Source organism: Mauremys mutica, chromosome 8 (assembly GCF_020497125.1).
Source record: "Mauremys mutica isolate MM-2020 ecotype Southern chromosome 8, ASM2049712v1, whole genome shotgun sequence".
Lineage (NCBI taxonomy): Eukaryota > Metazoa > Chordata > Testudines > Geoemydidae > Mauremys > Mauremys mutica.
The window spans coordinates 108771032-108797253 of NC_059079.1; the positions used below are offsets into that span (position 1 = coordinate 108771032).

A 26222-nucleotide genomic window follows, 5' to 3' on the forward strand; every position below is an offset into this window, starting at 1 on the left:
GTCTTTGAAAAAACAGAATTAAGTTCTTCATTGCTGAATAAGTGTCACTTAAGAAACGTTCTTACGTCTGTCCCTGATTTCATAGAATCACAGGCATTTCGGGCTGGAAGGGGCCTCAAGAAGGTCACCGAGTCCAGCCCCCTGCGCTGAGGCAGGACCAAACAAACCTAGAGCACAGTGCATGAGAGATCACACTAACAAGGGCAGGGCAACGCACTCTTCAAAACAGCACCCCCAGTCACCATTGGACAAACCCACAGCTGGATGGGGGCACAAACCTTGGAACAGCAGGACTGTCTGGCTTAAAACCCGACGAATGGCCTGCATATAGGCACGGACCATCTCTTTGTTCCATTTTTGTACTGCACCTAGCACAATGGGATCCTAGGGAGTACTGCAATACAAGATGCTGAGTTTCACACTGCTGCAAATAGTCCCAGTAATTCGGAGACACTCAGGGGCAGCGGAACAATTTTTATAGTGAGGGGGCTGAAAGCCATTGAACAAAACTATATATGATGGAAGCCATGCACTTGGTTCCTATTATTCCTTCAAGCCAGGGGGTGCCGCTGCATTCCTAGAAGCCCTAGACTCAGTGAACTTGCAGGCTTGGCTTTGCAAATTTCCAAACAGTTCAAATGGAGAGCTTTGTAACGGCCTACAATTTTAACAAACATGTATTTTTGACAGACACCTGTTAAAACATTTTAATTTTCATGTGCATTTTATGTTCCATAGGGACCTGAGAGAGAGAGAGAAAGAGAGAGAGTGTGTGTGTGTGTATAAAAATTAACCCCCTGTCTGCTGGGGTTTCCTGATGTTAACCACCAATGCTGATACCAGGTGCAAATGCACTAGCAGTTCAAGTCAGCAACTCCTAATGCAAAGAGGTTAACCACAATTTATGCTAACAGGAAAAAGGTGAAAGATTACGTTTGGGAGGGAAAGGAGAGGAGGGAGTGTAAAGCAGAAAGGCCTGTATTGTCATGGTGCTTTTCTAGGCTGCTCTGTGGCTATTTGTGCAAGGCAAAGTAACTGCATTGCTGTTGCCCTGCCTTGCTGAAAAAAGGATCTGCATAAGTTTCAAGACATAGTTAAGTGGTGATGGCCTCATAACCCTGAATTTCACTGCAGACCGTCTGATGGAACAGTGACCACACATCAGTGCATGCTGCTGAGCACTGCTACACAAGTGGTATATTTCAGTAGAGGATGAAGTAACTTCTTTGTAGTTTGTATTTCATTTGGGTGAAAGGTGCCAGGGATTTGTAAAGAATTGGTCGTGGGCTTTCTTTTTTAGCTTCTTCATGGTGGAAAAAGAAGGCTAGAGATGGAATGTATTTTTCAGCTTGTGTCTGGACTATCAGGTTTTGCTAGAGAACCACTGGGAAGTCTCAGGGATGTTCATTCAGAGCACTAACATTGGGAGAGTTAAATCTTTATCAAAAGCTTCCTTTCTCCCAAATGTTCGCTAAGCATTAAAGTTAAATAGGCATAAAGAATAACACACTAAATCCAGTTTGTTTGGCTAAAATTCCCTTTCCGTCTCAGTGGCTCAGCATTCACCTTCTTGGCTCATGCAATGCCATCAACATACTCGCCCCTCAAGTCATCACAGCGTCTTCCAGCCTAGGCAGGATGTGAGAATTTCTAATAGAAAAAACATGCCGAAAAAAAATTCCTTTTGTGGAAAACAAAACAATTTTTCAGTCCTCTTTACACATCCTTTCTGCTGAAAGATGCAATATAAAGAGAGGGTAAGATATTTTGCACTCAGGGTGCACCTATCACTAACTTTAATGGGTGTGATGCATTCCCATGTCAAGGAGAGAGTAGTCCCACTGTACTGAGATCTGCAGGTAGCTGGTTCTCCGGGTGCGCTCGGGATTCCCAGGACTAGAGGTGCCTTCGGATGTACTGCCTGCTTCCTTCCACGGGGATTCGTACAAGGTAGGAGCAGGGGCAACAAAGACAGAAGTGGTATAGAAATGAGGTGATGGAAGGGAAACATGAGAATGGGAGTCCCGGGGACTGGGCTGGGGAAGAATAGCGTGAGCCGCTGAGATGAAACACAGTGCAGTCAAGCTGTGCCTCTGACAAGGCAGTGCACAGGCATGTCGTCTTCTGGGGGGTAGCAGAAGTGTGGTGAGCAGCAGACCTTGCTGCTATGTTAGGTCCTAGCTCAACAAAGCACTTAAGCTTTGCATTGTGCTTAAATCCCACAGACTTGCTGGGGTAAAGAGGGGAGGGGGCCCTTGCTCCCTTCTCCCCTCCCCAGGATTACACATACAGCAGCCTGTACAAGCCTGCAGTTCCCTTGCATCCCCCATTGCTTGCAGCCAAACCCTGGCTGCCATCGGTGTCCGTTTGCTGGGGGCGGGAGGGAAAAAGGGAAGCAGCTCCCTGACACCTCTCCCCTTCCTACCCAGGCAGGGGTAGGCCTAATTTGGCCCTTCATATTTGTCTGACATTCTTTAGAAGCCAAACTACAACAGAGGAAACACTCAAAAATCAAAGTGGATTCTACAAAAAAACACTAGCCAAAGGGTTCTGGTAACTTTCCAATGGAAGAGTTAACTATAATTGCAATTTACAACCCTGCCTCAGGTAGGCGTAATGGGTGGAAACACAGGCTCCAGAGGTAGCCTACCCCTGTGGTCTGGCTTTGCATCCTCAAACTGTCCCTGTGTTTGGAAAGCAACAGCCGTGTCAGATGACATGAGTCCAGCTTCCGACTGGTTGAACTACAAATGAGCTCACTTTGGGATCCCCTCTGAGGTGCACTTTTGTTCCACGACTCTCACTTGATCAGATTGCAAGGCTCTTTTGTTGTGTCTCCAGCTTCAGGAGACTGTGCCCTGCTTAACTGGCCTGTTATAGGCTCAGGCCAGAAATAATGAAAGATTCAGCTCACACTTCGTTTAAAGCGGGCCCAGCGCTCGGCTCCACCAGCCTCTCAGAGAGGGACAGGGAGAGACACCCCCCATTTGTCAGCTGCCCAAGCAGCAGAGGAGAGGAGTCAGTCACAAGCCCTAGCTACAGTGTCTGGCTCTTTAGTTCAAACTCTTGAGACACATGCTTTCAGTTCTGCAGGTCCCCAGGACAATCTCAGTCGTGGGTCAAGGGGGCAGCCATCCCATATACAGATCCACACCCAGTAGATAGATAGATAGAATATAATACAGGCAAGAGTTAAACCACAGCCTGTCATTCACGTGGATTGAAAACATTTTCTTGCACAAAGTATAAATGTTCTGTTCCCCCTGCTGGAGGTCATGCAAATTCCTCAGCAAGTGAACAGCCTGTATTCAAACACGCAGACACCAATCTATCTGTGCACACACACTCTTGACAATCTGGCCCATAGTTTATGAGACTCACTTTGCCACGTACAAAGCAGGGGTGAAGCCGAGGATCTCTTTCACAGTGTACAGCGACACTACACAACAGCCTAGCACAGGATGCTGAGTCCAACTGAAATTGGGGAAGGAATTAGATAGGCAGAATCTGTGTACCCAGACTAGAAGGTGTCAGAATTCCAGGGTAAGAGTTCTTCTCTTATAAAGAGTGCTATGAAATGTTTAAATTACCACAGGTTGCCTTGGTCTTGGTATTTTTGCCTCATCAGAAAGATAGCACCTTCTTTATACAGTGTACACATGGCATTTGTATACCCAAACATTAAGAAACCAGTCAGTGAAATCCTGTAGAAATCCGGAAATACCTTTAAAATGATGCAGGTTTTTTATTATGCACCTCAGGTCCTTGTTTTATTGATCAAATTTGTAGAATAATCTAAGCAGTAACCAAGTAACAGCAGAATAGAAAAGATTAATAATTTCAATCTGATGTGAGAGAGTTTGGAAGCAAGGATGACAATGGAAGGTTTTCTTTTGGGATAAAGGAAGGAAATATACAATACATATGTTGTGAACTCAGTGGGTTAACTTATCATGGAGTATCTATCAAATTTGAAAAGCACGAAGTGGTTTATTGGCTTTGAAGGTCAGATAACTACCTTATATCATATTAAATGAGTTAGGGTTCCAGTAGTGGATGGGGTGGCATGAGCACTGCGGGAATACTTATAAAGTCTAGTTTATACCTTTATCGTTAATAACTTTCTAATCCTTTACACAAATTTATAGTTTAGAAATGGCAACACATCTTAAAGATTAAAGGCATGTGACAAATAGTTCATGTCCTTTAATAATCAAATCACATAGCTTAGATTGAGGCTTATCAGCCTTTTCCCTACTCCATGGAGTTTCATAGGTAGAAAACACTTTATATCCCTATTACACGAATGATGAATGGGACCATTGGTTATGGGTTGTTATTTGCTTGGCTGTAGTCAATATGTTTTCTTTGGACAGGGATTTCAGTGATTTATTTCTCTTCTGGCCTTATCACTTATTAACTCAGGGCAGACAGAAAAAAGCCAAGGTTGTGAATAAGGCCTAGTACCTATTTAGACTTGTAATATCGGAGAAAATATTCTTTTTAATGATCGGACTCCCCTTTGCTGCACAGACCCTGACTGCACTCCCCTTTAACTAGAAAATAAAAGTCATAATTCTTGGAAAGTATGTACATAATAATATGTTTCCTTCACAGCCAGCTTTATTCTGACCATAGCTGTAATTGCTTTCACTCTGCAGATGTCTTACAGGTCCTCTGCATACTTTCACTGATTGTATTTTTTGTAGTGCATTATATGCTGACAAGGTTTAACAAATGCCAGAGGTACTAGGTGTCAGTGATCATATTAGCATACAACAGGGATTTTCCAGGTTACCACCTCACTGTCTAAACACCCCTTTCCCTGTGATCCAACCTTTCTACCTGTCCTGAATTTCTGAAGCCCAAACTCCTTCCCATAACCTGTCAGAACCCCTGTAGAAGTCCTAAGAAATATAAAATAGCAAAACAAATAAGAAATGCTGGAGTTATTTTATAGGGAGGCAGGTGTTCCCTGAACATTTCAAAAGGTTGTGTTACCCAGTAGGCTTGGTGGGGCATCTACCCTGACTAGGGCAGGAAGGGCTGCCTGGAGGATAAGACATTGACCTGAAAATTCAAGTGAGCCGGGCTCCATTCGTAGCTCAGCCACAGGCTTCCCATGTGACCTCGGGCAAGTCATTTACTCTACCCCGTACTTCAGTTCATGTGGGAAAATAGTTGGTTACCAGGCAAGGTTGTAGTGGGAATAAAATTCATTAAGGATTGTGAATTGCTCTTCTATTCTGGCAAGGAAGGCCACATAAGTAGATAGGCCTTATTTACTGCACACATCATTGTATATTGGAGATGGGGAAAGGAATAAGTTCTGGCAGACTGGACCACTGCCGGGGAGACTCCAGCAGTGCCTGACACAGCAGATGGTAACCACGGAATTAGTACTGTCTATCCATAATTAAATGTTCTCTAAATAAGTAATGGAGTCATAGACCCAGATCCTCAAATAAGCCCTGCCTACCCAGCACTTACTGGAGAATCAGAGTCTTCCTACAATCTCATGGCAAGGTATTCTTATTATGCAAATTAACAATTTGCATAATGAGCTGATGGGGCAAATCAGTTAAATATATAATTAGGCAATTTTTAAAACGTGTTAATGAGGGGTTTCAGTTTCTTTTTATAAACATTGAAAGCAAATAAAAGTCACCAATAAAGAGCTATTTTGCATGGATTTAATTCTCCATTTCCCGATATCACTGCAGCTGGGGGATATGGTCCATCCTCAGCAGATCCTCTGTGAGATCAACAGCAGTATAATGGTCTTATACATGGAAATCTGTGCACTACTACAGTGCTTTCTTGTCTTCGCTTTCTGCATGACAGCATGAGCATCAGCTCTTGTTTTTCGCCTAAGCCCGCATTCCTTTGCATTTGTGGGTTTCCTTTAGTTCCTCCGTAGCAGTTAGTACCTGACTATTTAACACAGGACCATTTGCTGCTCTTTTATTCTATCACCCCTATCACCATTCACTTGTCAAATGCAGCTGAAGTTTGGTGTTAAAAAACAAATGGTGTTCATGTGTTCGCTACGAGATCTCCCATCCAGTCACTTTTCAGGAAAGGAGAGGTGTTTTACATTTCATTTTGGAGTAACAAACGTCCTATTTGGAGGGGTGTGTGAAGAATTCAACGAATGCATCAGAGCGAAACCTCCGACCGAACTAAGATTATATTATTTTTCTTGTTCTGTTTGCGATGGCCTTCTCTCCTCATTCACACTAATCAGCTCTTTAAGTGCTCATGATTTAATAATAAACACACATGAATGAGGCAAACTAATAAGATTGTGAATTACTGACGAGGAGAACAACTGCCACTTGGCTTTACCGCGTTTCAGAAACCAGCCGATAAACAGCTATGGCATAAGGTCACGCTCCTACCAAAGAGATCAAGGCAGAGGCTCCAGTGGGGCTACAAGAGCATCATGATAGCTAGTCTGTCTCTTGTACCATTTTTTTTAAAGTCAACAAACTCCAGAACCCTTTTTTCTGAAAGCCGCCCGCTTCATTGATTATGTATCTTTGGAATATGACACAGTCATTGGATCCTCTTGGAGAGCAGCAAAGTTCTCCACAAAGTCTACCAGGCTCAAAAGTTCAGAAGCTTTAGAAGGGTGTGTGTGTGTGGTCTCTGCTCCCCCACCCCAAATCTTCACATACCTGGTGAAACATCTGAAATCTGCACGTCTAAAGCTATGGGCCAAGTTTTTTAAAAAATTACTAGTGATTTTAGGGGGTCTCAATTTGAAAGGTGCCTGACATCTGAACCTGAAAGGGGCCTGATTTACAAAGGGTGTCTCCCACTGCACGTTCAGAAAAAAATCAAACTTTGCAAAATGTCTTGAGCGGGACACCCCACAACGGTGGCATCCCAAAATCAAGCCACTTTGGAAAATTCCAGCCCTGGCTCGCAGATCATCCGTGGGCGGTGATGCTACTTCTGGTTGCTTGTACTGAATCCAGAACCAAGCAATGGGCAAAAGGGAGAGTGCAAAAGAGAGACTCTCACAAGGATCTTTCTCCTACAGAGCAGTCAGTCGAATGCAAAGCTGCCTCGACAGAAGTCTCACATCACAACCACACAGTGAGCTCCCCCACACCTCTAAGCACACCTTGACATTCGTAATGTTGTCCCTGATCATGCAAAGATCACAAAGAGCTTTACCAGTCAAGAGTAAACCCTCTGCTGCTAAAGTTTGGCCATACCCATTTTACAGACAGAGAGGAGATGAGGCAAGGAAAAGCTACATTACTCAACCAAAAGCACACAGCCTGTCAGGGTATGTCATCACCGCAGAGTTAACTTGGGCGATCGGCACCTCGTGTTAATGCCTAGGTTAGCCTAGCCTGGGTGTGAGGGGCCACACTGCAAAATCATGCCCATGATACTGTGTCTTCGCTGATGCTGTACTCGCCCGTGTGTCTCACTAGGACTTCTGAGGGCATAACCGATGGTTCTTTGTGCTACAGGGTTCTTTCCCAGTGAATTGTGGGAGTAGTTGTCCGTCCTTGTGGGCACATGTGGAGAAGTGCGGGAAGGCACTGGGCAACAAGAACGGGGACGGTTTACCCTGCAGCCTCACTGCAGAGTGGGCTGGTTTTAAAGCACCCCCTGCAGGCTTAGTCACCTGGCAACCCAATGAACTGGGCTGGGCCCAATAAACCCTCAGTAAGGGTACGTCTACACTACCCACCGGATCGGTGGGTAGTGATCGATCTATCGGGGATCGATTTATCGTGTCTAGTGTAGATGCGATAAAATCGATCCCCGATCGCTCTGCTGTCGACTCCAGAACTCCACCAAGGTGACAGGTGGAAGCGGAGTCGACGAGGGAGCGGCAGCGGTCAACTCACCGCCGTCCTCAGGGCCAGGTAAATCGACCTAAGATATGCTGACTTCAGCAACGCCATTAGCTGAAGTTGCCTGTCTTAGGTCGACCCCCCACCGCAGTGTAAACCTGGGCTAATTGACTCTTCCCTGACTGGACGGAAGGGCCAACAGATCACCATGTAGGCCTGGTGGCAACAGCAGCACCCTGGCTACTCAATGAGTTCTGTGCCAGCCCTCGCTCCAACCCGGGCCTACTCCTGCTCCAGCCCTAGTCCCTGCCTTCCTCTCAACTCCTGGCTCCAATCATTGGCTTGTCCCCTGACCACACTTCTGGTTCTGCCCTCTGATTCTGCTCTGACCAATAGGCCACGCTCCTGTTCTGACCACTAGGTTGCACAGCCTCCCATGTGTGACACCACCACACTCAGGTGAGAGAGTTTGTGTTTGGATGGGAGGGAAGTTAAGGACAACAGTAAGAAACCAGATTAACTCTGCAATCTAGACAGATGCTCTGACAAAGCCACAAACAGAACCCCAAGACTCCTTTGCTCTAGCAGATCGTTTGGGAACAAAAGCTGCAAAATTGAAATAACTGAGCAGTTGGTAGGAGACAAAGAAGAAAAGACAGTTACTTTGTCCGTAACTGGTGTTCCTCGAGACGTGTTGCTCACATCTGTTCCATATTAGGTGTGCGCTCGCCACATGCACCGGTGCCGGAAGTTTTTCCCTCAGCAGTATCCGTAGGGGACAGGCTCTGGCGCCTTCTGAAGCGGTGCCTGTGTGGCACGGTATAAGGGGCACCGCCGGCTCCCCCCACTCTCAGTTCCTTCTTGCCAGAAACGCCGACAGTGGGGAAGGAGGATGGGTTGTGGAATGGACATGAGCAAGACATCTCGAAGAACACCAGTTATGGACAAGGTAACTGTCTTTTCTTCTTCGAGTCCATTGCATATTAGGTGACTCCACAGCAGTATCCCTGGAGATGGGCAGGAGTTCACGGACATGTAGATTGCAACCCAGCTCTGCCGAACCCAGCATCATCCCTGAACCTTGCTCTGAGCCGGAGCTATTTGCAGAGCCGTCAGTACCGGGCAACCAGGATCAGGCTAAGTGGTGGCTCTAGTCCGACCGGTGCTGGTCGCTGCGTCCCAAAGCCGACCAGTCTGAGTGAGACTGTCTTGGTTGGGCTCTCAAGGAACAATAGCATTCGGTGGATCTGCGTTGGATACCCGGCGATCCACGCCTCACGCTACTCGACCAGTACCAAGATATTGAATGGGACCAGGAGCTACTAAGGGCTGGTTGCTGGGAGGATCATCCTGAGTAGGTCGACCTCGTTCTTGGAGACAGGCGATGACGGCCCAATTATTGGCAGTCTCTGGTGTCCAATAGGTCCCAGGATCGGTACGGGGCCCATGGAGATGGTCAGGGCCGGTCCTGGAGTTCTTGCCAGGTGGCACATGCCTCAGAGGCTCTGTGCCAATCTACCAGCGAGGTACGCCTCAAGTCCCTCGATCGGTGCCCCCGGTGAAGCGACCAAAGAGGGCTCTGCTGGGCCTGCCTCTCCAGTCCTGAGGCATGACAGCTTCAGGTGGGCGAACACTGGTGGGACGTCCCTTTCGATGGGGAACGGTGCCGCTGGGGCGGGGACACATGCATAGGTCCCAACACGGGTTTTCCCCGAGACCGGGGTACTGCGGGAGCTGGTGAGGGCGGCACCAGGAGCATCAGGATCTCTTGAGCTGCTTGAAGAGCTTCAGGCGTCGACAGCACCTGAAGCTGGCGAGGGCCTGCACCGCTATCTGGGGTCGCAGGCGAAGCATGGGATGGGCTGCACCGCTCAACTTGAGCTGGGGCTCAACTTCCCAAAGGGGGTGCTGAGCTGCCTGGCACAGGTAGTGGCTCCCCCCCAGCCCTCTCCTTTCCCTTACGGGAGGTAGGAGTTTTCCCCTCCCAGTCTTTTTCGGCTTCTGCCCTGGAGGGGGACCGGTGCTGGCTCAGCACTGTGCACAGAGGCTGCAGTGCTCCATGCGGAGTCGGACCACTGCCCCCGTGCCAGAGTGAGTGCCGACTCCATTAGGCGCGCTTTCAGACAGATATCGCGATCCTTCTTCCTCCTAGGTTTGAAGGACTTGCAGATACAGCACTTGTCACTTATGTGCCTTTCGCCTAGGCAGCTGGTATGTGGATCACTGATGGGCATAGGCCATTTGCAGCAAACGCTGAGTTCCGTTTGGGACTGACAAAAAGTTGAGAACTACTACTAAGGGTAACTAAGAAACTACTAACTATATACAACTATATTACAGGTTTTCAAAGTTCACAAGAACAGAAAACAAAATAACACTAGCCAAAGCAGCAGATGTTCCAGCACCGTCACTGGCGGCAAGAAGGAACTGAGGGTGGGAGGAGCGGGTGCCACCCCTTATACTGCACCATTCGGGCACTACTGTAGGGGGCACCAGAGCTGGTCCCCTACGGATACTGCTGAGGGAAAAACTTCTGGCACCGGTTCATGTGGCGAACACACACACCAAATATGGAATGGACATGAGCAAGCACTCGAAGAAGAATTAATTTTGATAGGCCTTCCATATGCCCTTTACTGTATGCAATGAGTGAATTTCTGCTTTCATTTATACCCATGCAATCCCAGTAAAGTCTCAGTATGTGTAAATCACAAGGATTAGTAGCATCATTCATTGAACAATCCATCTGTGAAAAGCACACTGCCTGTGATGTATACATTTTTAATGCAAAAAAAAAAAAAAAGAGAGAAAAAGAAAAATCACAGGCCCATCTGAATATCACCAATTAGTATAAATTTTGATCCTCACCCACATACTTCTTGAGTCACCTTACAAATTATGGAGGGCTTTGGGTCCCTGATTTGCTTCTGCCTGACCCTCAGTTTGCCACTTGTGAAATGGGAATAATTATACCTGTTTGACTCATAACGTGCAACACGAGGCTGAATTCCTTAATGTTTGCAAAGTACACTGAAAGATCTAGAGAGAAGGTGCTATATGCATCATAGAATCGGTTCCTCAATTTGTTAATTGGTCAGGATATTCTTCTGCACAGAGTGGATATAAAACATTATTTAGAACCTGATGATTTATTTGTAAAATGTGTGAGCTTTTGTATTTTCTAGAAATCGATTCCTAATAAACAATATCTTTCTGGGAACTTCAAACCCTGAAATCTAAGCAATAATGGCTCTTTTAAGTGTCTGCTTCTGACACGCTTTACAGATAGAACATAAAGAAGGTCATTTCCCTGTATGCACAGTCAACATGGGTTTCATTCTTTCTAAAATACTTTTAAAAGCTAGGATTTCTCCATATGCATGTGACCTTGATTCCTAGATGGCACATGGACTCAGAGATCAAGTTACTATGTTGTTTGTAGTTAAAGAGGGTGGGAAGGCTAAAATTAATAGGTCACTTGGTATTTTCTTCTGAAAACTTAAGTACTTAACAGTAAGGGGAAAAAAGCAGTTTATAGCCAGGTGGCTTGAGGGGATATTTTGTTGAACACTGATTAAAAATAATTTCTTTTAAATGAGAGCTGACCACAAAACAGGGCCATAACATGCAGGGACATTCTCACTAGAAAGGAAGCCACGCCTGATTGATTCCCGTACTGCCCACAACCCCCCATTTCTTTCCTTTTCTTTCTCCCATTTCTTTCCTTCTCTCTCCTTTTTTTGTTCTTACGAGCAGCAAGTGATGCTGAAATGTTTTTGGCCAAAAACAGAGGCCATACTCCTCTGAGAAAACATTTGGCCTCTGTGGTTTTGTAATATGTTCCAGAACACTGAGTTCACTGAAGAACATTGTGAAAAACTCCCATCTATTGGAATGATGCTGTGGAATGTTACAGTATCAGAACTTCCAATTGGTCCATTTCCTGTAGGCCCATAATGAGTCTTGTAAAAAAATAAAATAAAAAAATAGTGCTATGTGGGAGTTAAAACAAGTTCTCATGGGAAAAATAAAAGGCAAGAAATTCTAGCTTTAAAAAAACAGCTAATCTGCTAGTTTGATTGTTCTTCAAAACGTACAATGAACCAATAATCCTAATTAGAAACACTTGGCCTAGTTCTATAAAGCATCATAGCTTTTTCTATGCTTCATTTGTACATACCATAGACTTTTTTTTCCCTACTGCTCACTAACAAAGTGCTGACTTTCTTGGGATAGCTGAGCTAATTTCGTGAACTCAGTGTGAAACCTTAGCTAAACAAAATTGTGGTAATTTTCCTTAATTTGTAAAAGTGATTGGAGTGCAAACAAAATTTTCCTCCTGGGTCAATCCTATAATTTTCAATTAACTAAAACTAATCGGCAGGCATGCACTGAACCTGCATTTTGTTTAAAGGGCTGCAAGGCATTTCTGAAGGTCAGAATGCATTAATAGTTTTTATTTTAGTTTAGGATTTTTCTTTCTTAGAAAAGGGTTTTCCTTTTTAAAAAGGAAGCCAGGTTTCAGTTCAAGTGTCAAGAAAGGGGACAGAAAGGAAGACTGTGTGAGGTAAAAGGTCAGTCAGAATAGAATTTATCACATCGCTATTACATCTGTACAATAAACAGAATCTTCCACTCCATGCCTTTGAATTTCTCTGTCATTTTTGCTTAGTTTTTCCATCTCCTTCATTTACTGAATGAAAAATAAAGTATTTTAAATGTTAACCTGAACACGGCACAAATAAAGCAATAAAATATAAGGAAACATTCTTAACACTTGGATCAATTTAGTGTCATATCAGGCAGTTATCTGCTTTTGTACAGAAAGGCCAAAATATGCCTGTTTTCTACTGGAATGACATTATTAAACACAGAGGGACAAGGCAGGTGAGGTCAGATCTTTTACTGAACCAACTTCAGCTGGTGAAGGAGACAAGCTTTCGAGCTACACGGAGCTCTTCTTCCAGTCTGGGAAAGGTGCTCACTGGGTCACAACTAAATGCAAGGTTGTGATACTCTGGTTACCTTTCCCAGGCCTGAAGAGCAGCTCTGTGTGGCTTGAAGGCTTGTCCCCTTCACCAACAGAAGTTGGTCCAATAAAAGCTATTACTTCACCCACCTTGTCTCTCTAATATCCTGGAACCAACATGGTTACAACACTGCAAACAATTAAAGGTGATCTGAAAAGTAAAACAAAGTGAGCTTAAGCCCTTCTTTGTGGTCTATCAGGAAGACCTGAAAATTCTCTCCCAGAGAAAAACTGGGTAGGTGGTTTCCTGCTGCTTTTTATTCGTTTGCATCTGCATTGCAGGCCTCATCTACTCAAGAACAAGTCTTCGATGACTGAAGACCTAGTGAAATGACGGCATCCTGACAGTCATGAGAATGAAAATTGAGAGGGAGAAGGACTTTCAGTCAAACTGTTTAAAACTCTGGGTCAGATCCTCAGCAGGTATAAACTGAAATAGCCAGTTTACCCAACTGGCAGTCTGGCCCCTTGTTTCTCTTCTGCTCTTGTTAACATTTATTTAACTTCCATGCTTAATCAGCCTTATGTTTGTTAAAGATTCGAGCCTTCCACTCATTCTTTTAAAGTGTTAGCGCTCACAATACACCAGCTCTGAGACACCCAACAGGTGTCTGCAGTTTAGCAGGAAAGACCATACTGGAACAGATAGGCCTTCTTTATCCATCATAAAGAAGCAAATGACAAGCCCAACTTCGGGGAGGGCGGGAGGAACCTACAACAGATCTTTGTTGAATACCTTTAAGCAACTCATTCTGCGTTAATGACATCACACCAAAGCTAGCCTATCCAGCTCATACACAAAAGCCCATATTCTGCCCTCCATCCCTACGTGCAGCTCTGCTAGACATCCTTGGGCACATATCAAGAGCAGTATCTGGACCTTAGTGAGCTTGAAATGTGTCTCATAGCCACGAGCTTTCAGAATATACCTTATCCATAAGGTTCTGGGAGATAACAGACGGCGAGAAGGGAGCTGCACTGGCTAAGCCTTTGCCACAACTCAGGAACACAGTTAAAGAACACGTAGCCCTGTCTACACTGGAGGTCGAGGCGCCCTCTAACTATATTTAGGGACAAGCATGGTGGAAGCTGGTCCAATGACATTATTTTTTGTAGTGCAGCTGGGTCCTAGAGGATCGATACTACATGTTTTTATAAAGTCAGTAGCTACTCTACGGCCTATTTTAAATATAGTACTTATCCATGCACGTTATGGGGTGACAAGGTTCCTAACTGTATGGGACCTTTTAGCAGTGTCTTTAAAACCAGCTCCGCCCGTCTCCCAGCCAGAGATGCTGGAGGAAGGAATATCCCAAGATGCACTGCAATTCAGCACCGGTGCCTTTCCGTTCTCTAATCCTGCCTACGGCAGCTGAGGCAGCGTGGGGCAGCTGCCCAGGCTTCCTAGAATGCAGACCCAAACACCATAGTGCAGCCTGGGCAGGCCGACATGCGTCTGCTTGGAAAATCGCTGAGGCCTGGGTACGATGCATGTGCTGTGGTCCCTGCATCAGATAAGGATGTCGCAGGCTGCCTGCGTTTAACAGAGGTCACTCTGTAGTGTAGACAAATTTCTGGGTGGGATGCTCCATATGCCTTTGGATGTTTTTGCTCTCACACTCTCCCTGTTTGTCTGTCTAGGCATGGATACAGGGCTTGTCACCATGATACCTGCGTACCTGCTTCTCTCCTTAGTCGTCTCCTCTTCCTTTCATTCCCACTTCTGGGAGGAGACAGAGGCAAATCTACTCAACCAGAACTGCAAAACGAAGTGCAGCTTCTAAGGAATGATAGCAGCATCCCATAGAGTGGCTGAGACACCACCTGCCCTAGCTGTGCATGTTGTAGCTAATACGAACGCACGCTTACCTGTGTAAATGAATCTTCCAGGCGTTCCCTTACAGAACTGCTTAGACTTGTAGGACAATGTGACTTCTACCACGCCGGGGATATGTCGAGGAGGTGTCTGAACTCGGATTGCATGAGGGGTAATCAGCTAGAAGAAACCACCGGGAGAAGGGGGGAAAAAAAAGCACAGTTAGATTCAGAATTCTTCTCTAACAACACTTTCTTCCTAGAGCGCAGTAAACAAAGCTTTGAAACGTGTAATTAACCTGTCAATGTTTGAATACAGTCTTGATGTAACCCACATAAAAGCCAGTGACACCAATATTTACAAGCGTTCTCCTTCCCAGCCAAAACAACATTATCTCTGTTTTCATACATGGCAGGCACATGCTTCCTAGTGTGACAATTAAGCCTGCCTTAATGCAATGAGTGCACCTAGCACACAAAGGATGCAGGTTTTTATACGCAGGGATCATGGCAGTACCAGGTTCAAGTCCTAGCACCAACAAGGATATTTTACAATAAGATGATGGATGTGTTAAACAGAGTCACAAAGCCACAGAGTTTAAGACCAGAACCACTAACCAGATCATCCGCTCTGACCTCCTGCACACCATGGGCTACTAAACTCCACCCCGTTATCCCTGCATTGAGCCCAATAACCTGGATTAGAATAAAGTATTACAGCCTTCAGAGAACTAAATGACCATGTGCCACGGGTAGAGACATGCCCAATGTGCACCACTGCCTGAATCCCCTGCTATGGCAGGGATTTGATTTAGTGAGATATATCCAGAAGATCCTAGCAAGCAATCCATGCTCCAGGGTGCAGAGAATGGCAGGGGCCTTGAGGGTTTTTTTGCCTATCTGGCCTGGGGGAAAATTCCTTCCCAACCCCAAAAATGTCAGTCGTATGAGTTTTAGGTGTCTGAACAAGGACCTTTGCAATACAGCACATAAAGATTGAACATGAAGCACCCTAGACCTTCAGAGTCACTGCAGAACATGTGCCATTCCAAACACTGAAACATGCTAGCTCTGAGTCTGCCATCACTTACCTCTGTACCAACTGAGGACACAGCAAGTGACCAACCTGATTTGGGAGCCTCTCACCCTCATCTCGTAGAGCTGTAACTGATTACCCAGGGGGTGTGGCAGTGCCAAGTCAGGCTCGTTAACTATTACAGCTTTTCTATGCTGGTCGTGCCATGTCTCAGACATCTTTTAGAAAAACAGCCAAGGACTTTAAAGTTAACGTCTGACGTGCTACCCCCCATCACATCATTCTGTGCCTTGATCTGAAAAGGCAAAGGCTAGCCACAGCTTTGAATTTCTCAGCATTTACTGGTCTGTCACCACTTTAGTGTTCTTTAAACATAGCTTGTGGCATTTTCCAAGACCTCTTCCCTGGTTCCCAAGAAGTGCCAGACCTATTTATGGCACATCGTTACATAGCGAGAGATGGGAAGAGTCCAGCAAGTTTGCTGGTTGGTTCTTTACAAACAAACAGTTTGGTTTTCCTTTGTCCTCTGAAGTAAATATGTTTAGTTGTGTTTAAAGCCACACATATACAACACTGTCACCCACACACTCTCAAAGGGTGAACCTTATGCCTAAAGTCCGATGTTCCAGGATGCCTGGGTTATACTTTGTTCATGTCTAATTTAGACCTTGGCGGGTAGGAAAAGGGAGCAAGTAATTCAGTTTTATAACAGAGCATGCTCAACTTCAGTCTGCTAGAGGTCACAACAACCGAGTGGTTAATGCTGGGTGACATGTCAGGGATTGTCTTTAGTGTCTAGGGCAAGGTTCAATAAACTGCCTTCTCAAGGTTATTATTAATTGTTACTTATAACACAACAGTACCTAGGAACCCCAGTCGAAACCAGCGCCCCACCGTGGTAGGTGCAGTGCAGACAAGTAACAAAGGAGGCAGTCTCTGCCTCAGTCTGCATTCCAGGATCAGAAGCGTAAACGATCCCATTCTAGTCCTTTCACTGCCCTGAGGGATACTGATCACCATACAGGAACTGAAGGGAGAACTGAATTCCATGGCACTTACAAATTTGCTGCCTAGCTCTATGAATCCAGCTTGCAATCTAAGAGTCTGATCCACACCAGGAACTTTTACTACCTTGAGTGGTTCTATTGACTTCAGTGGGACGAACGCCTCACAGTAGTCACACACGATGAGAGACAGCATGATGACAGGCATTGTGATCCAGTGGATAAGGCCCCGGACTGGGACTCAGGAGACCAAAACTGCCATTGACTTCGGTGGGGCCAGGATTTCATCCCTGGGTCCTACTCCTAGCTATGCCATAATGCCAATGACCTACTGAGCCTCTCTGCCCCTGCTTCCATTCCCCTCCCACTCCTCCTAGTCTAGTCTCTCTACCCGTGATCTTCAGGACAGGAGCTGTCGAGGTGTATCTACACTAGGGTCCTGATCTCAGATAGGCACTCTAGACACAGTGATAGGACAAATAATTAATAGTCATCATAGAGATATGCCAAGAAGCAGTCTCTGTGATTCAGAGATTAAACCCAAACCCCACATTAACTTCTGCCTCCCACAACCTTTGGGGCAATTCTGATCTGTATCTGGACATCAACTTAACCCCTCTCTCCTGGGATATTTAACTAAACTGGGCTAATTTTTTGGCATCTGCATCAGCTGTTTTATATCATCTCTCTTACGTTGGTTGGGACCCAGAATGGATAGGATTAAAACCACAGATACAGAAGTTTTCAGAAGAGAGAGGTATTTGTGCTTTAAAATCCAATACATATTAGGATTTGTATTTGCGCAACAAGCCTCTCTTTTTTTTGGTTTGCTAATATATTCTAGACATTCTTGTGTGATGCAGCGTCATTTCACACTATGGCGAGTGCCAGGTTATTTTCTTAAAAGAAAAAAGTGGCATTATATAAACTTAAGAAGATGGTGTTACGTTTAGTCACCAGTCTATTTTTGCCTCTGTGAGCACTGGTTTGTGGTTACAAAAGTGATTACAATTGGTCAAAAATTTAGTTTGGATTCTGTATAAAGAGAGCCATTAAAACAAATGTGAGCACAAAAAAAAACAAAATCTTGGACCCACTTAAGTTAGTAGGAGTTTTGCTGTTTCCAACAGAAGAAGCCTTGAGCCCAGCAGGGTCTGCACAGAGGTATAGGCTTAATTTTCATAAGTGATTTTGGGTGCCCAGCCTCGGATGCTTTAAAGAGCCCTGATACTTAGAGGGCAAAAGTGCCCAGCATTTTTTCAAAACCAGGCTCCATTAAAGGGTCCCAAACTGGGCCCTCCAAAATTGAGGTGCCTAAAATTAATAGTTAGCTTTGGAAATCTTGGCCATAGAATTTGATTCAGCAGCATAAAAATCAGTCCCAGCTTCTGTGCTGCGCAAGGGCAGTGGAGCTGGTATATCATGGGTTCCCCATCGTTTCTCAGGATAAAAGTAAAAAGCATGTTTCCAGCTCACCCTGTGGAGATGCAGGAATGTTCCCGGGCAGGAGAATGTTCAACGAAACAGTCAATTTTAAGCAAATATTGCACAATATTGATGAGAAACTAATTTTGAATTCATAGTCACGAGTATTTGCCCTGAAACCTGATTCCAAGAGTTAAACTCCTCCAATCAGGGGCCAGAAACTCCCATGTGTCTAATCAGCAGCTTGGATGTGGAATACTCAACAATTCACAGACCAAGAACATTCACTGAATAATTCTGAGGAACAAATCAGTCTGTTCAAGACTGTTCTCAAACAGAAAGAGATGAAGTTTGTTGAATAGATTATTTGTTGTGAGTCATTTGCCCAGCTCCAATGTGTGCAAATTATACCAAAATAGTTTGTCGGTTTCAGAAGTCACATGGAGAAAGGTATTAGATGGCCCATTTCACTATTCTTTATGAAAATGATTTTAAAATGTGATATTTTTAAAGTACGAGAGTTAAAGATGAACTGAACTCAGTTGCTTAAGGTATCTGCATTTCTGCACAAAATTAATGTGACAAATTAAGTTTTTATTTAGCTCTCCTCCATCTGGGAAAGATTATAATTATGTTACAGTGTTTACAACTAAAATATATGTTTAAATAATAAATGTGTGTTTCAGGAAATAATTTTAAATCTGCTTCTTTAACATAATCAACTCCATTTCAACCCTCTGACTATTTCAATTGCAAACCTGGAATACATGTAAAATAAATTAAAACTATATTCTTTACATTCAAAATTATTTATAACATATACATCTTGACAGCAATAAAAAAAATTTAAGTTAACTTTTTTCTTTTTACCTTGCTTCTGACATGTGATGGGAATTGTATTGTAAATATCTATCTATCTTAGGTACTTATGTGGTCCCCATTACAATACTGGCTAAGCACCTTACAAGCTTTAATGTTTATTTATTCTGATAGCACCCCTGTGAAATACAGCAGTGTTGCTACCCCATATCACAGATGGGGAACTGATGCCCAGAGAGACTAAGAGCCAGAATTTTCAATGTATTTAACCACCTAGTTCCCACTGAAATCAATGAGAATTGGGTGCTTAAATACCTTCAGAAATCTGGCACTAAGTGACGTGCCCAAGGTCACACAGGAGGTCTGTAGCAGAGGAAGAAATTGGACCCAGGTGTCCTGAGACCAAGGCTGGAGCCCTACCCACTTTTTATATGCCAGTATAGTCCATGTAACTAAGGTTGCATGTGTATCCCATATTAAACTTAAGAAGAGCTTACTGGTGTCAGAGGTATTTTAGTGGTTAGCAGAGCTCTGCAAAATTGTGCTTAGTCCAAACATTAGTCCTGGTCCCTTAAGCCCATTGCAATCAGAACTCCTAGTGCTGCCAAGGAGAGTACAGTGAGTGGACTGTTTGCAGGACTGGGTCTAATTTCTTGGGTTTCCATCTGCATGGGTTTGCTTTCCTCCCAAAACGCAAGTTTTGCTTTGGGTTTCGTGCAGCTTGGTCAAAACTACCAAGCTTCACTTGGTTCTATGGCAAAATCATGAGAAACTAAACATTTCATATGGTTTTGAAAATAAAATCATAAAATCCATCCAGGTTTGCTCAAAGCTAGCCTCACATTTGCAAAACTTCTGACGAGCCTGCTCTGAGTTTTGTGCTTGCAAATGAAATCCAAAAATCTAAAGAATTTCATTCCTTCCTCTAGCAAAGGGCAGCTAAAACATTCATACTGGATAGCTACCTTCACTTTGGGTACTGAAAATCCAATGGACATGTTTCGAAAGGAGAAGATATAATGGCTGGCTTACCCTGTCTTGTGTATGTGGATACTGTGTGTAGTTTGAATTATTTAGAGATCATTCAGCTACCTTCACGCATTTCCAGGTTTGCTTTTAATGGACTCCTGGTTCTTTCAGCAGTCATATCTTTTCCCTTTGGGATTTCATATTCCATTTCTAGGTTACAGAACTGCAGTAACAATTTTACAGTGAAGGCTGTAAGACAATTTCCATTCTAAGCCCAATTACAACCCACTCTCTAGATTCACAAAGAAACAAACTAACTCCTTTACGACTGAATTTTCCCATAGTCTGAGTGGATGACAAGGCCTTTCCACCATCCAGAATAACAACTGATTCACCAGCTTTCAACCTGGTAAGCTTTGAAGCTACCAACCAATTACCGTTATTAATCACTAGAACTGGGGTTTTAAATGGAAAAGCCAATCTTAGGTACATTTCCGGCTGCAGCCTCTACACCCCCTTCCCTTTCTAACCTCTTCACCTTTCCCATTAAAAGTCTTTAACTATAATGGCTCCAATCCTGCAGACCCTCATACAAGCAAAGCCCCCACTGAAGTCAGTGGGGAGCTTGGTCTACATAAGGGTTTCAAAATAGACCCCATTTATTACATCTGCTTTGTTATAATACCCTTTCATCCATCCGCACTGGTCTTCCATGAGGGGGGAATGAGAGAGAGAGAGAGAAGTGAAGTCCACTGCAAATAGTAGAGGGCACCCTTCCTATGGAAATTGCTCCCAAATGTGTAGCAGACTCACCTGGGATAAAAAGATAAGACCTGAAGCAAATTATAGGACTGATTTAATATTTAAAATGTACAGTCCTAGGGATTAAAAAGAAGGAGCGGGAGGCAAGCCTCTCTTTCAAGCTTTTTGGACTTAATCCCGTTTAGTTTAGGAATCACAAAATGCAACTCTGCACCTAATTACCAAGGAACCTTGACTATCCTGCCATGATCTAAATGTGTATTTATATAAGTAACGCAGCAAGGCTGGCTTGCAACTAACATTAAGAGGTTTACTGCAGTACTAAAGTCACATAAATATCGACTTGAGGTAAAACTTCCAATGCTGCCTTCAAAGCCTCATGAATGCAACATCTAAAACATGCTGTCAGAAGTATCCTGGTGCCAGAGAATCAGTGGGAGTTTTGCATGGATTTCTATGGGCCTGTGTGTTACAGGAGGACCGTTCTGTTGATATCTCTTGTGATGTAATGTCACTGGTGTTTGGGAAACAAAAGAATTAAAAACCCATAATGTGAGAGAAGAGAGGGAGAAGGAAATTAAGAAAAATGAGCAATGGAATAGAGTAAAAAAAAAACCCAACAGAAATGAGAGAGAAGAAAGGCTTGCCTTGAAGCATGAAGGACTCAGGTTGCTGGGATACTTTCCACAGTGGGGACAGTTCAGTATATCAATGAAAATTCTCCTGTTGATGCTTAGAACAAAATAACTAGAATTTAGGACCTGCTATTCAGAGGTTTTGGGCTTCTGTACCCCTTGCTGAAGTAAATGAGTGCTTCCGAGACACAGCACCTCTGAAAATCAAGATCTCGCATATTTTTATTCCATTAGGCCCTGGGCCACTGTCATGTTAAATGCAGAATCTTCACAGGGAGGAGAGCTTATCCTTTACTCTTCCCTGAAATAAATTCAGGTCTGATGGAAGCAGGTGCAACTCCACTGGCTACACTGGATTTCTGCCACTCGCAAATTTGATCCTGTTTGCACAGAACTGGAGGAGCAAAAGAAGGAATTCACATCTAAACCTTTGTTGCTGATTTAGCTTTGGGCCCAGAAGAAAGACAGGCCGGCTATAGACTAGACAAAGCTATTAGACATTAACGTTCAGACAACACCTACCTCACTCCAGACCAGCATGGTGCCGAATATGACCTGTAACCCATCAAAGAAATTGTCTCCTATGATGATGACAGTGGCACCTCCTGTAGTCCATCCTTCACTCGGGCTGATAGCTTTGATACATGGTGTAGCTGCTTTTCAACACACATGAAAAAGAGAAGTATTCAGCTGTTAGAACTGGATTTTAATGACAGGCGACTTGAGGGGGGAAAAAGCTTTCATTCCCCCCCCCCTCCCCCTGCCTACTAACATGAAGATTCCAGAAAGCTCATTCTTCCTTGCTCGGGCATGTGACCCCAAATTAGATCTTTGGAGAGGAGATTTTTTTTTTGCCCATTAATTTTTGTCTTTGTGTTTCTATCAAGATGATAAACATTTTTCCAGCCTAGGCGAAGAAACTCACAGCATGATAGACACAGACCAACTGTAAAACAGAACATATTCCTATATTTGCTGTATACTTAAATGCTGAGTATTTGATTCAACAAAAAGATAATCCGGCTACCTTTATTGTCCATTACAATATAAACTAATCATAAATACTATGGAAAGTGTTAGTTACATAAAAAAGGACGTACAACTACATTACTTTAATTCTTCTGCAACCAGATCCACGTTGCTCCAATGTTAACCTACCCTGCCGCGCTGCAATACTACCGCAATTGTCAAAATAAATATCTGCTACCAGGTCAAAAATTGTGCAATTAAGAAAGATGTGCAATGCACTTTTAGAAGGAAGAAGTCCCCTGCCACATGTGCACAGCAAACCTCCACCCTCACATATTGCTTTTCCTGCATGATATATGCTAAGTACCTCTTGTGAGGGTGCTGAGAGGGCAATGGGAGTTAAAGCTGTCAGCACTCAGGGCTAGGCTTGCATGGCGCAACGCCCTGCAGGTTTTAGGACTTTATAGTCACAAGCGAGCTGAGCACTACATGCTGGCAGAATAGGGCAGCAAAATATTTACAGCCTGATTCTCTGCACTTACACTGGCGTAGATCAGGAGTTAACTGGCCTGATTCCAATGGAGTTATGCTGCTGTAAAAACAATGTAAACGAGAGGAGAAACAGGCCCTCAGTTAACGGTGTCAGTGCAGGCTGATGGAGTGGCTGTTTGCCAATTTGCCTGTAGTAGCAGACTCTCAAGAGCCAGACCTGGGCAGAGCTATTAGAGATATGGGCACAGATGGAGAGCAGCTTAGGACTTGACCCTGCATACCACCCAGTGCTCCCGTCTGAGGCCCTGTGGGACCCAATCCTTACATTCTATTTGTACACAATCTTTCACTTGTGCCTATTCCTTGGACAGCTATACAAGAGGGATTGTTTAAAAAAACCAACCCATCAATAAATATAAGTTTTACAAAAGAGGCCTGGTCCTCAATTGGGGTGAAATTCTGGCCCCACTGAAGGCAAAAGGAAGTTTTGCTCATTGAGGCCAGGATTTCACCCGTGTCTACTGGCATAGCTTCACTGAGAATGGGGTCCTCTATCTGCATGTATAGGCCAACTTATGGGGGGTCATTAGCAGCTGATCACGGATTACATATTGGTAGAAAGGCTGGGCAGATTGAACTGTCTGTTTGGTTTAGTAGTTTGAAATAATTGCCATAGTGCTCAGAACTTGTGTGCGGATACTTTTTTGTTCTAAACCTAATGGAAATAAATAAAACAAGGACAGAAAAGAGACAGTGGCAGGCAGTGTGCTTTAAACCACTTTGAACACAATGCGCTAAAGAAGCACTAGGTATTAATGTTATTCATTAGGTAAGTGCCAGATGGTAGGAGCTGAATTGATGCACCCAGCAAGACCACTCCTTTGAGGCAACTGGAAAGGTGGGTGGACAAGGGGATGGGAATAAGGCAGGAATTGGAACTTGGTGAATTGCCACTAGCAATACATGTTTCTGTGGATACTGATGCAGAAAAGCTCCAGAGTGACGGATGATGTACAGGGGATGCAAACAGACCCTGTCCCCACTTGCAAAAGGCTGTAAGTGTCAGGCACAAACTTTTCCACTACTTAAGATGTCGGGCATGCCAGCTAAAATGAAAAAAAACCAAAAACACACATAGCCAAAAATCATTACATTGCTCCAAACTTGGCAGCGGGCAGAACTTCAACTTTTACATGAACTAACCAAAGAAACATCCTAAAATTACAGTCATGAAAAGACAGCACACACACAGAAGTAACTTCAATATGTTTAATTTGGATTCAAGTTACGCGCATAAAACTGTGCATAAAAACTTTGGAAAGCCCAAACCAAACGCTTTCCTTTTGGATGAGCTCACAGCAATGGATTTACCACTAAACCAGCTTTTCTAAATGTCATCTAGCCCTTTCACAAAATCCAATAATTTCACCAATAAAAATTAAAATCAATTCCAAATTACATAATTCCTGATATTACTGTTGATGGTGGATATGCACACGGCAATAAAAATCTAAAAATAATCAGTTCTCCATGTATCAGCAAGAGGAGCTACTCTTCTTAAGGACTAGAAGACAGACACACTTTAAAAAAACCCACCCATTATATAAAAATTCTTTGAGACCCTACATCATTAACTGAAACAGTATGCAACCTTCACAATTACAGATTCAGTTCATCTTTAAAATGAATTTAAAGTATTTTTTGTAGTTGCGAGACCCAACTACACGTCCTTACCGTCTTGATGTTTATCTTGCAACTTTTTTTCGGTATCCTCAACATGGAAAGCAGTGAAGGGCACTGAATTCCTTGCACTGTTTTACATGTTTGGTTCTGATCCGGCAAACATTTACATTATCTGCTTAACTTCAAGCACATGTCTATGCCCTATCAAGATCAATGGAACTTTAAAGAAGTGCCCAAATGCTTTCCCAGATTGAGGCTATGAGCTCTGATTAATCAAGGCACTTATGCATATGTGTAACTCTAAGCACTGGATTAGTCCCAGTGAATGGTGAATATGAAAGCTCAAAAAGGTGTCTCTCACCAGCAGAAGTTTGGCCAATAAAAGATATTCCCTCCCTTGCCTTCTCTCTTGAACATTTAACATGACACACATTTAACTACCTTCGTGAAATTGTCAACAAGAGCACTGGAAATATAGTACCCTGAGGACCTGAACTCAGGTTGGGGCAAATTAGTGAACAAGGGACTTGTTTTAGAAATACAGTGTGCGTCACTGGAGATGTGATCAATTTACAGTGGGGATGCATTTCTGATTGTTCATGGAGCCACGGGATCTCTCCCCCTTGGGGCAATACACTTTCAAGTGACACCTCCCACCTTCCCCCAGGCATCCACAGTGTTTTGTCTTAAACATATTTGGTTTGCAAATATAAAGGTCTACATCACTGCATAAGTGGCAGCCCTGCACTGGGAGAACAATGGAAATGCAGTGCTCCCGATGAATCCAGCACAAGCGACACGTGCGGCAGCGGGCTGCTGGAACTTCAACCCCTGCCCTCAGCACAGGGGCCAGGCACAGCCCAGCTCTTAATGCCGCATATATCTGTTAATCATTTGCCATCTTTAACTGTATTTATCTTCCTGAGAGGTATTTACTTATCAGCAACCCTACAAAAATAAACAGAGTGGACTAGAAAACTAAATAATGTCCTGTGGGAAATTCTGATATTTCTACATTTGTTTTGCTTTCAAAACAGTACAAAAAATTGAAATACTGCCGGGGGGGGGGGGGGGAGGAGATTGCAGAACAAAAAGGTCCAAAAAGTTTCTAATCCAAAATGTCAACATGAGAAATTTTAACATTTTCAACCAAAACAGAAGTGTCTCGTTTCAAAATGTTGACAGTTCGAACGTTCAAAATGTTCATTTGAAATGAAAAGTTTGGCTTTGAATTTTCTTATCAAAACCTGGAAAAAGTTCACTGAAATTGACATTTTCCTGTGAATAATTTTGTTTTTGATGAAACTCCACATTTCACCAGGAAAACCTGTCAGTGAAAATGTTTTGACCAACTCTAGCAGTAAAGTAGTGAAGCATGCCCACTTGATAAAACAAGGCAGAATTCAATTCCAAGCTTCCATAAGAGAGTTATCATAATAAACAACAGTGAATACACACACACATTAAATAATAAAAGGCAGACAACCCAGTTGTATCCTGAACCAAAAGAGCTTGTAAGTGTCACTGCCAGATGCCATTTTAAAAAAAAATCACTCAGATATTCAGTGTGAGTGTTCTTCGTTTACAGCATCTTCTCAAAGCAAAGTCTCTGGTCTGAATAAACATGGGAGGCCACATTAACTGCAACCTCTCAAACAGCACATGTGAACCTTGCCATTCCTGATTGAAGATGATATGGCCATATCCTACACCCGTAAAATTTTGCTTGTGGTTATGTGTATTAACGAGATCCTCTCATTCCTT

At 43.7% G+C, this 26222-nt stretch overlaps 1 protein-coding gene across 7 annotated transcripts in view; it reads right to left on the reverse strand.

The window, feature by feature from the left end:
* The window catches only part of EBF1 (EBF transcription factor 1), a 317339-nt gene that overhangs the window by 65627 nt on the left and 225490 nt on the right, over window positions 1–26222 (reverse strand). For 4 of the 7 annotated variants that reach the window (XM_045028556.1, XM_045028554.1, XM_045028552.1 and 1 more), the window contains exons 9-10: window positions 21837–21967; window positions 14719–14845 (exon numbers count right to left, since the gene is read on the reverse strand). In XM_045028556.1, coding sequence (XP_044884491.1) covers window positions 14719–14845; window positions 21837–21967 — 258 coding nt within the window. Of the gene's footprint in view, window positions 1–14718; window positions 14846–21836; window positions 21971–26222 lie in introns of all 7 variants that reach the window. The other 3 variants (XM_045028555.1, XM_045028553.1, XM_045028550.1) reach the window with 1 other exon arrangement.